Source organism: Artemia franciscana, chromosome 6, assembly GCF_032884065.1.
Source record: "Artemia franciscana chromosome 6, ASM3288406v1, whole genome shotgun sequence".
Classification (NCBI taxonomy): Eukaryota; Metazoa; Arthropoda; class Branchiopoda; order Anostraca; family Artemiidae; genus Artemia; species Artemia franciscana.
In genome coordinates, this window is record NC_088868.1 from 25,129,347 (window position 1) to 25,141,223 (window position 11,877).

General features: G+C 36.5%; 1 protein-coding gene across 1 annotated transcript in view; it reads left to right on the top strand.

The window, feature by feature from the left end:
* LOC136028227 (1-phosphatidylinositol 4,5-bisphosphate phosphodiesterase gamma-1-like) overlaps window positions 1-11,425 on the top strand; it is a 158,427-nt gene extending 147,002 nt beyond the window's left edge. The window contains exons 19-20 of the mRNA XM_065705951.1: window positions 9,268-9,428; window positions 11,228-11,425. Coding sequence (XP_065562023.1) covers window positions 9,268-9,428; window positions 11,228-11,300 — 234 coding nt within the window. The 3' untranslated portion in view covers window positions 11,301-11,425. The remainder of the gene's footprint in view (window positions 1-9,267; window positions 9,429-11,227) is intronic.
* Window positions 11,426-11,877: the final 452 nt, after the last annotated feature.

The window sequence follows — 11,877 nt, forward strand, 5'->3', positions numbered from 1 at the left end:
TCTGAGTAGAAATGATCATGAGAAGTATCTCCATCTGAGTAGAATAGATTTGCAAAAAGTTGCCTCGTAAAGTGTAAAAAGAACCGTATCCAAATTTTCCAAGGTTGAGTGGAGGAACCTTCTCATGGGTTTAGTCATTGCCACCCCTTTACAACTAGTCCTCCAAGAAATAATTACATCTCTAAGTCTATTAATGTTTGAATCTTTTAAGTATTTTTTTTTTTTGCCTTTTGTCGAATCTCTGAAAGGTGGAAATGCATTATATTGAAAATATTTTTAATGTATTTGTTTCTCCCCTTTTGTTTTTTTTCCAGGCCATACAGCATTACGGGGGAGTCTTGTTTAAGTGTTTTGTTGTGAATTTATTGCTTAAATTGATTGATCGATTAATTGATTTACTGTTTACTTTAAGGCGTTTAATCTTTAACTCGATAGCAGCTGCTGTAGGTAACCAGTCATCCAGTCAATGCCATGGAGGGAGGGGGCTTACCGTCCCTAAAAAGTCATACTGTGCTTACATAACTCAAAAACTTATCTACTGGTACATAGATTAAATTGTTCAATTGCTGCAAAAAAATAAAAATAAAACAAGGGTTCCGCTCCCCTCTCCACCCCTGAATTGTATTTAGAATTCTCCTTAGACGAAATCCTGCTCAGAAAACATTATCCTCTTTCCGATCTCTTCATAGATTTTCATGTTTGCCTTTCTTTCGTATTTTTAAGATTCTTTTTAACAGTGGCCACTAAAAGTCTCCTTGAAAATAGGAATATCTCAAAATTCTAGGACGGATGGTCACCTAACGAATATTATCTACTCAGAATTTTTCCAGGCAAAAAAAAAGAGAAGGAAAACAAATACTACCTTTACTCCGAAGTGTAAACCACAAAAGCTTGTCAGTCAATAAACCTGGTAGACTCGTATTAATGTTTCAAAAAACTTGTTTTATAGTGAATAAAAAAGTTTTACTCTGATACAAACTTGGGTGAATCCAAAATTTGAGGAACAGGATAAAGAATGCAAATTGGGAATTTGGTCGTTAGAAATTGGAAAATTACGATGTTTTCAAGCCTTATTTGATTCAAAAAAGTAAATCCAACCGTGGAAAATTTTGCGTTCGTTGGTTATTATTAATACTATTTAGGAAACTTTATTGCGGCACAAAAACATTATATGGAAGAGGGGCTTCAAACTCTAAGCTGTGTTCACGAGCTCAGTTGGGCTAATACTACTCAAACCTTGATTGTGCTCATGAGTTCAAATAAAAGATTTTACTCAAACAGTTCGTGGTAACGAACTGTTGTAAGGAGCCCGGCTCAATAGTAGCCGAAACTCTTAAAAATGGAATTTTGATACCAATAGTTGCGTCAAAAGAATCACATTTAATGCCGATTTTAAATATGTAAGTTTCATCAGGAATAGTCTTACCCATCAAAAGTTACGAGCCTAAGAAAATTTGCCTTATTTTAGAAAATAGGAGGAAACACCCTCTAAAAGTCATAGAACCTTAACAAAAATCACATCATCAGATTCGGCGTATCAGAGAACCCTGCTGTAAAAGCGGAATTTTTAATTCACTGAAATTACGGAAGAGGAAAAGACGTGTTTTCCAAAATCCAACGAGAAATTTTATTTATTTTTTGATTTTTTTACGAAAATACCAAAAATATAGCCATTTTTCAATGAAAATACAAGAAAAAATGTTTTTCACGTTCAAGAGAAGCAAGAGATCTTGCGAGGAGGGTGCCAACCAATATGAAAATACCCTCCAATTGATGCTGCAAAAATGTGGAATTTTGTAATTTTTGCAAGAAGACGGATCGCGGATGCGTAATTATAATAATTTTTTTTTCGGGGTTTATCGTATTGACCCAGTGGTCCTAGAATGCTGCGAGAGGGCTCATTCTAATGGAAATTAAAAGTTCTAGTGCCCTTTTTAAGTGACCAACAAACTGGAGGGCACCTAGGCCCCTTCCCATGCAGATTTTTTCCCCAAAGTCGCCGGATCAAAATTTTGAAATAGCCATTCTGTTCAACTTAGTCGAAAACCTAATAACTATGTCTTTGGGGATGACTTAATCCCTCACAGTCCCTGGGGGAGGGGCTGCAAGTTACAAACTTTGACCATTGTTTGCATATCTGCAAACCATCTATTGTATCTGCCTCCATGGTATAGGAATAGGAGCCTCGTATCTGTTTATAGTTTCCCGGATATTGGGTCGAAAGTGACGGAGCTTGCTGGAAAAATACCCCAGTCTACTTATAAATATCTGCCCGCCCACGGAGGCCTTACTCGTTTGCTTTAGTTTCTTGTTCTTTCTGTTTTGTGTAGTGTTTGTAGTGTTTCTTTTATTGATACTCCGCTTTGATTTTTTGTAGAGGGTCAAAAATAAATTATTATATAGTAATGGTTATTATGAAGTGTACAGACGTTTTTAGTGGGACTTTTTCGTTTTAGGTTGGGAGTGGGTCGGGGGAGGGCGTTATGCGGGAGGATCTTTCCATGGAGGAATTTATCATGAGAGGAGATAATTTCCATGAAGAGGGAGCTGGGTTTTCTAGCATTAAAAAAAACAATGAGAAAATAAATATATAAAAAATTTCACCTGGAAGTAATAAGTAGCATTAAAACTTAAACGAACATAAAATATAACGTATATAAGGGGGCTGGTCTCCTCCACAATACCTTGTTCTTTACGCTAAAGTATTTCTAGTAATTTCAACAATTTATTCTACGGCCTTTATTATTCAGGGGTAATTCTTAAAGATTTGGGATAAAATCAAGCTTTAGTGTAAAGAGCGAGGTATTGATGAGGGGGTAAACCCACTTATATACGTAATAAAAATACACAAAATATAACCCCTTTCATATACGGAATAATTTCTGTTCGTTTAAAAAAAATTGTTTTTTTATGGCACTTGGTATTAACCAAGTGACATATAGCAATCGCAAATTCTGTCGGTCTGTTTGTCGGTCCCAGTTTTGCTACTTTAGGCACTTCCAGGTAAGCTAGGACGATGAAATTTGGCAGGCTTATCAGGGACCAGACTAGATTAAATTAGAAATAGTCGTTTTCCCGATTTTTCCATCTGGGGGAGAGTGGGGGGGGCGGTCAATTCGGAAAAAATAGAAAAAATGAAGTATTTTTAACTTACGAACGGTTGATCAGATCTTAATGAAATTTGATTTTTGGAAGGATATCGTGTCTCAGAGCTGTTATTTTAAATCCCGACTGGATCTGGTGACATTGGGGGGGGGAGTTGGGAGGGGGAAACCTAAAATTTTGGAAAAGACATAGAGTGGAGGTATCGGGATGAAACTTGGTGGGAAAAATAAGCACAAGTCCTAGATACATCATTGACATATCCGGAACGGATTCGCTCTCTTTGGGGTAGTTGGGGGGGTTAATTCTGAAAAATTAGAAAAAATGAGGTATTTTTAACTTGCGAATGGGTGACCGGATCTCAACGAAATTTGACATTTAGAAGAATATCGTGTCTCAAAGCTCTTATTTTAAATCCCGACCGGATCTGATGACATTGGGGGGAGTTTGGGAGGGAACCTAAAATCATGGAAAACGCTTAGATTGGAGGCATCGAGATGAAATTTGGTGGGAAAAATAAGCAGAAGTCTTAGATACATGATTGACATAATTGGAACGGATCCGCTCTATTGGTGGGGGGGGGGTTAATTCTGAAAAATTAGAAAAAAAACGACGTATAACTCAGATCTCTTATTTTAAATCTCAACCGGATCCAGCGTCATTGGGGGAGGGCAGTTGGGGGGTGGTGGACCGGAAATCTTAGAAAATACTTAAAGCGGAGAGATCAGGATGAAATTGGATGGGACGAGTAAAAACCTGTCTAAGATACTTGACTGACATAACCGGACCGGATCTGCTCTCTTTGGTGGAGTTGGGAGGGGGGTTAATTCGGAAAAATGAGGTATTTGTAACTTACGAAGGAGTGATCGGATATTCATGAAACTTAATATTTAGAAGGATCTCTTAAAGCTCAGATCTCTTATTTTAAATCTCAACCGGATCAAGCGTAATCTGGGGGGGGCAGTTGGGGGACCGGAAATCTTAGAAAATACTTAAAGCGGTGAGATCAGGATGAAACTGGATGGAAATAATAGAAACCTATCTAAGATACGTGAGTGACCTAACCGAACCGGATCTGCTCGCTTTGGTGGAGTTGGGGGGGGGTAATTTTGAAAATTGAGGTATTTGTAACTTACGAAAGGGTAACCAGATCTTGAATAAATTTGATATTTAGAAGGATCTTGTGCTTTAAAGCTGTACTTTTAAATTCCGACCAGTTCCTGTGACGTTGGGGGGAGTTGGAGGGGGAAACCGGAATTCTTGGAAAACGTGAAAATTGGGGTATTTTTATTTTATGAATAGGTGATCGGATCTTAATGAAACTTTATATATATATATATATATATATATATATATATATATATATATATATATATATATATATATATATATATATATATATGTATATATATATATATATATATATATATATATATATATATATATATATATATATATATATATATATATATATATATATATATATATATATATATATATATTTAGAAGGATCTTATGTATCAGATGCTCCATTTTTGACTCGAATTGGATCCGGGGACATAGGGGGTTGGAGGAGGGAAACAGAAATCTTGGAAAACGTTGAGAGTGGAGAGATCGGGATGAAACTTGATGGGAAGAATAAGCACAAGTTCTAGATACGTGATTGACATAATTAGAACGGGTCCGTTCTCTTTGGAGGAGCTGGGGGGGGGGTTAATTTGGAAAAAATAGAAAAATTGAGGTATTTTTAAATTAAGAACGGTGACCGGATATTAATGAAATTTGATATTTAGAAGGAATTCATGTCTCAGAGCTCTTATTTCAAATCCCGACCAGATCTGTTGACATTGGGGGGAGTTGGAAGGGGAAATCTTGGAAAACGCTTGGAGTGGAGGAATCGGGATGAAGCTTGGTGGATAGAATAAGCAAATGTCCTTGATACGTAATTGGCGTAACCGTACTGGATTCGCTCTCTTTGGGGGAGTTGGGGGAGGGGTTCAGTGATTTGGTGAGTTTGGTGCTTCTGGGCGTGCTAGGACGATGAAAATTGGTAGGCGTGTCAGGGAGCTGCACAAATTGACTTGATAAAGTCGTTTTCACAAATTCGACCATCTGGGGGGCTAAAGGGAGAGGAAAATATTAGAAAAAATGAGGTATTTATAACTTACGAGTGGGTGATCGGATCTTAATGAATTTTAATAGATAAGATATTTATTTCAAAAAGATCTCTATCACAAGTCCTCAAAGGGGTGAATTCGGACTTCGGAGTCGACTAACAAAGCAAACAAGCAAAAAACACTAACACTAATAAAGCACTAACAAAGGAAAATAATAATAATAATGAATAATAAAGAATAATCAAATTATGAGTAAAAAAACCGGTCAAAGTAAATTTGAACAAATACAAGTCGGAAAAAAGGAAGGAGACAAAATAATCTAATAATACAGAAAAGAACAAGAAATAAATATATATATCTACAAATTAAAAGGGACACTAAAAAAAGTCCAAAAACTCACAAAAAAAGAACGAAGCATAAAACACACGAAAAATATATGATTAAAAGGGAAACTAAACCAAAACAGTGGGGGGCAAGCAAATTAGTGCAACGACCTAGGCAGCACCTCACCAAAAAAAGGAAGAAACTATTTGGATATTTTATTTATTTTTTCTGTGATCAAGGGGACAGGTTTTTTCATATCTGGAAGTAACGCAGCGAATGGGGGACAAAACTGGGATAGGCTCAGAAACAGCTCGAGGCTGTTGTAATCTGGATGGTGAGTGACGTTTGGGGAAAATACTTGCCGTCCGAGGGTTCGTTATTGCATTTTTTGAAAAACAGAGGCACAACGACAACCCTCCTTCGCTCAAGGGTTTCCAAACTAGCTTTTTTTAGGAGCAGAGAGTATGGCACCTTGCCATTTTTGAAAATTATTCGCAAGGCTCTTTTTTGGATTAACTCAATTTTGTCTGATTCTTCACGAGAGATGCCAGGGTGCCAAACTGGACAAGCAGATTCAAGATGCGGGCGGACAAAAGACTTGTACAAACTTAAGGAGTGAGAAGGGGGGACGCTATATTTACTTAGGAGTTTATGGAAGGCGATAGACGTATTAGCTTTATGGATGATGTCTTTAACGTGGATATCCCACTTAAAATTTGAAGAAATTGTGACTCCATGTAATTTAACCGAGGGCACATAAATTTCAGGAGGGATATGATTAAGAAAACAGGGCGAGGATTTGAAGAAACAAATCGGCATTATCATGGACTTAGAGGGGTTTACTGTCATATCTAAGTCCAAAGCCTCACTTCCAATTTTATTGAGGATACTTATAGGGTCGCTTATTAAATTTCTGAAGCAACTTTCAACAATCGTTAGGTCATCAACAAATTTCCAACGGTCAGGAACTTCCTTCGCGAGGCTGTTAATCATGACTGAAAAGGAGGGGGCCTAGGAGAGTTCCTTGGGGTATACAATTGTAGATAGGGAGAGGATTTGAGTAATGGTTCTGGTATTTAACCACCTGCGATCTATTTGTTAAAAAGAGGCAACCAATTTTACCAGTAAGGGATCGATATTGAACTCGCTTACTAGTTTCTCAATTAAATATTGTGGTTATCAAGGTCAGAGGCTAACTGAAGGTCAATGGAAATTAAGTTTAGCCAGGAATTAGGCTTTTCGAGGATTTTCCGGATGTAGTCAATAAGAGAAACGAGATAGTGAGAATTAGAAGTTGATTTTAGGTTTCCGAATTGCTTCAAGTCAGTAAGAGGTAGGATTTTTTCCTTTAGCGAATCTGCAAGGAATCCTTCATACAATTTTGAAAAAATAGGAGTAAGAGTAATAGGTCGAACGCCTTCAAAGCCAGGCTTTCCGTTTTTCTTTTTCAAAGGGGTAATGAAACCCTGTTTCCAAATTGTTGGAATTTGCCCAGACTTAGTAATTTCGTTAAACGGGACAGACAAGGGCTTAGAAAGGAAGTCACCGAAGGCTCAAATAAGAGGAAACGGGATATCCAAAGGACAAATACTTGTCTTCCTTAGTTTGTCAATTCAGACGGGGAAACAGTCGGGAAAAAGGGGGATGGGGCTCCTGTTGATAATTGGATTGGCAATGCTGGAAGGTTCTGGACAATGGAAGGGAGAAATTTATTTGGACTATTTGCAGTAACATCAGGGGGCTCTGGTAAGTTGAATTAAGCTGGTCAAGACTCCTGCCGCATAGCTTTTGTAACCTCAGAATACCAGTTTTTTGGCTTATTATTGAACAATTCTTCGATCTTATTTTTGTAGTACGATCATGTCAGTTTACGGATTTCTCTTTTAATTGATTTTCTTAGTATATTGGCTTTATCGAGTTTACCATTTTTAAACAACTTCAATTTGGTTCTAATTAGTGTTTTTATTGTTTGATTAATAAAGGGTTTATCACTTGAGCACCTTTTAAAAAAATTTCTGGGAAACAAATTTGATTTTTATCAATTAGCTTTTTATGAAACGTGGCTGTTTTCTCATCAAGGTTTTGTAAACTATAAATGTCGGACCAATCTTCAGTACTCAGCCACATACCGAAAGAAAGAAGACCAGAATTTTGAAGAGGGTGGTAAGTGCTATAAGCTATTGAGAAAGTATGCTTAAAATTTGAGGAGGGGGACAAAAGAATGGAAAGATGATAACTCCCACGTAATGGGTGCAAAGTTGAGGGAGGGCTGTAAAAATTGTACATATTAGTTAAAATAACATCAAGAGAGGTAATTCACCGAGTTGTCGGTGTTTTAACAATTTGCTTTACTTTAAGTGGATCACAAAAATAATCCATTTTAAGGTCGTTGGCATCGCCAATTAAAAAAAGGCCAGCATTGGGGTACTTAGAAATAACAAAATCAGCACTTGCCTGTAATTGCTGGATAAAATTACGTTTTGACTCGATATTTTGATTTGGGGAGTAATAGAAAACAGCTATTGCAATAATATTAAATGGACGAGGGAGTACTTTTGGTCTAACACTTAGCCAGAGGATTTCATCATACTCAGATAAGCTAGGGACTTGAATAACCTTTGGGTAAAGGTGACCCTTAGTAAAAAACAAAACTCCGCTACCTTTTTTCCCGATGTGGGTGGTCTGAAGGACGAGTTTAATAAACTCTGAATAATTTGTCAGGCGTAGGGACCCTGGGTCATGGGATTGAACTTCAGTAACAGCTATAATATCTATCAAATTTGATTCTGAAACCACCTCGAGTTCAGTAAGCTTTTCAAAATTAAGACTTTCAGCATTAGTAACTAAAAGTTTAGGAAAAACAAACCGATTGAGGAATCGCGACAGAGAGACTTGTTGGGTTTGAGAACTTCCTGGGTAAAGTTTTAATTTAATTTTATTATGCTTTGGAGAAGAAGGGTAAGAGAAGGATTTGCTTTGGGGATTTGGAGGTGGGGGGACGGGCAAGGATATGGACGAAGCACGAGGAGAGCAATTTGGACTTATTATATGACAATTATTGAATGCAAAAAGTCTCAGACCTGAGTCACGTTGACAGGGTAGGCACGAGGGATAAAACGAATGGGCTGGGGGTGGGTTTTCGTAAGGTGCTGGGAAAGGGGGGCTTGGCGGGAATAGTGATTCATGTCCATCACGAAATTTCTGGTTTGCGGCAGAGTAGGGAGGGTATGGGGCAGCATACTGTAAGGGGGAAGGAAATAGGACTTCTGTATACGGAGAGGGGGAGGAAATAACAAGGGGTAAGGGGGAGTATGTAATCGGGAAGGGTTTATTAATTGTTGAGCTGAAAATGCAGGGGGATAAGAATGGAAGTCGACAGGAACCTAACCAAGGGGAGGAGGGGGTCGTGAGTGCTATCGACGCTGCCCTAAAAAGGTTGGGTGTTAAACTAGTTGGGTTTTGATATTTAGAAGGACAATGTGACTCAGAGCTCTTATTTTAAATCCTGACCGGCATTAAGCCTCTGATTTTCCTTTTAAATCAATCTATTGATTCTTAGAAATTATGTTAGAGCTCATACCATATGAGCTCTTGGCTCTTAGCTCTTCTTGCCTCGTCAGAAGTGCCATATGAGCTCTTAGCTCTTGTTTTTATTTAATCATTTCTAAGGAATCAGGTACCGGGTAAAAGACAGGCCGGTATAGAATTTTGTTCTGTTTTGCAGGAAGATGACGAACTGCTTCTAAAACTCCGTGACTTGTTGTCTGAAGTTAGACGGAAGGTGACTGAATCTGAAGAAAGAGGGGATGAAAGAGAAGCATCCAATGCTCGGGAAGAATTCAGAAAAATTGAAGCAAAAATTATCCCTCTTATGGAAAAAAAGAGGTAAGTGATTTTGGGTGGGTACTTGCCCCGGGTGGATAAAGTTTAGGAGTGCAAAATTATAATCATTTTTTTTTAATTTTGAAACTATATTTTTACTAAAATAAATAAGAAGCCAAAATTAATAAATGTAAATAGTTAATAAATTATTAATTAAATTGACAAGATGAAAATAAACTAAAAATAATTAAAAGTTACATAATTTAAGCAATAAATAAGAAGTAATTAAAAAATAATCAATGGATTAATTAATAAATTGAAAATAAATTCTCTTAGAAATGGAAATTTTGTTAAAATTTCCCTAGGAACTTTAGAACTTAAGGTTTGGCATATATTTGCCTAAGTTTTATTTGGAATGGTGGTTATGTTTGGTAATTTTCAGTTAAGAGGGAAAACTGCACCCTTAAGCACTACCGTTAAGAGCGCAAAGTTGCTGATTGGATGGCTTTTTTTCATTTTCAGTCAACATTTGCATCCCATAGGCCTCGAGTATCTCAGCAAGTTTAAGGATTAAGATAGAGACTTGATATCACTTCAATCAAAGCGCCTTTATTGAATATTGAAAACCTTATGCCCTCCTTGACCCACCCACTCGTAATTCAAGTTGTTGCCGGGGTTTCACTGAAGACTATATTTTGATATTTTCATTCAGAACATTAAAATAATTTATTTTTTACCAATAAAACAACTATTACTTATTGCTGATCTGTTTTATTAAAGTAATTTTTAGTTATAGTGTAAAAAACCATTTGAAAGTTACGATTGGAGGGTACGATAGACCCCACTTCCGTTCACGATAGTTTTTTTTTATTTTAGGTTTGACAATGCTCTCAACTTATATTTTAAAAAACTCGTTTTTCATGTAAATATTGTATTTATGGTTCTCTGAGCCTCTCTTGTTTGTTAGGAGCAAACTTTTACTTCCAGTGCTAATTACGTTTTTGTTTTACTGCAACATGCACTTTATCGCAATAACTTCTTTTTTGTTTGTTATTTAAGTATTAGGAAATACGATAGAAAATTTGACGCCAAGAAAATGTATGCAAAGGAAACTTTTTTTCGCATGCTACGAACTGATAGTCGACAATGTGATCACTAAAAAATGTAAATAATACCCGCAAAATTTTAAAATTGGGAAGTAAAAAAATAATGATAAAAAAAACAAAATCAAATGCCGTTTGGAGAATTGAACCCGCATTCTCGTAAAATTGTGGAATTAGCCGGCGAAAGTGACAAGCTACCGGGCTACAACCAGCGAGTGAAATAGTTCGAATTGACCTGTTTAAATTTCAGCTTAGAAAATTAAGTTCAGATTTCAAATATGTTTTGTGTTTCGGTGCTTCTCTGTGTTGGATCTAAGCTTTCGAGGCGGGAGAGACGCCCAAGGGTACACTAAAATTAGAGAGAAGAACTCTAACAGTTTTGTCCTCATAATTACTAATTATTATTACTAATTAATAATTACTAATTATATTGAACGTGAACAACAGTGAATCTGAATGTCTCTTATGAATCAGCATCAGTTGACCGTTTTTCACACTAAAAAGTTTCTTTAAAAACACGTTTTCGTTTAATTTTCATTTGTTCTGGGCTAAGATTTGCTCTTTACTAGATTACAACTCCTGTCCCAATATTGAAATATAATTATACTTGTATTTTGGTGAGCTGACTTTTGGATTATACTGCCCAAACCTATTATTGGCCTATTTGTATCTAACATGGGGCGCAAAAAATTGATGTCTTTCTTGGTTTGCTCGTGCTTGGTATATATCATATCGTTTTTTTGTTGTTTTTTTTCTTAGACGACGTGACTCCAAAGTCGCCCACGCCTCGACCAGTCGGACAGTTTCTAACAGTAGTACGTCAAGCCTATAATGACGTTAGAGAGCGAACTCTTTTCTCAAGCTCAAATTTTTATGCTGTGATCATGGTTTTATTCTTAACCATTTTGTGAACTTGGTATCTGTTGATTCGTTTGATTAAACATGTTTTCATCTTTATTTTTTATCTTTATTTTTTTGTGATCCTCAAAGCAGCATAAAGGGATATAAGCTATTTTAGTAAAAATAGGCTGGTCAAATACCGGCATGATTTATTGATCAGTTTTAAATTGGAAAACGAAAAAAAAAGAAAACAGAAAAAGCTGTCGTTTAAATCTTTAGCTAGTAAAAATATCAGCCATCGGCGAAAAGACAATTTTTATTAGCAATGTTATGTTCAGAGAATGGTCCAATGCATTTTAGGGGTGGATAGGGAGCCAGAAATATTTTTACAACCGCTGAATAATGAATATTGAAGAATCGTATTCTTATATATTTAATTTTCCAAAATTTGGTCATTGGCTTTCTAAATTTGAATCCTATATAATCAATTAAGCTTATTCAGGACTTTCGGATGGATACAGATCCTGCAGCTAATCTATTCAAATATAGTGTGAACGTTGAGGCAAGAG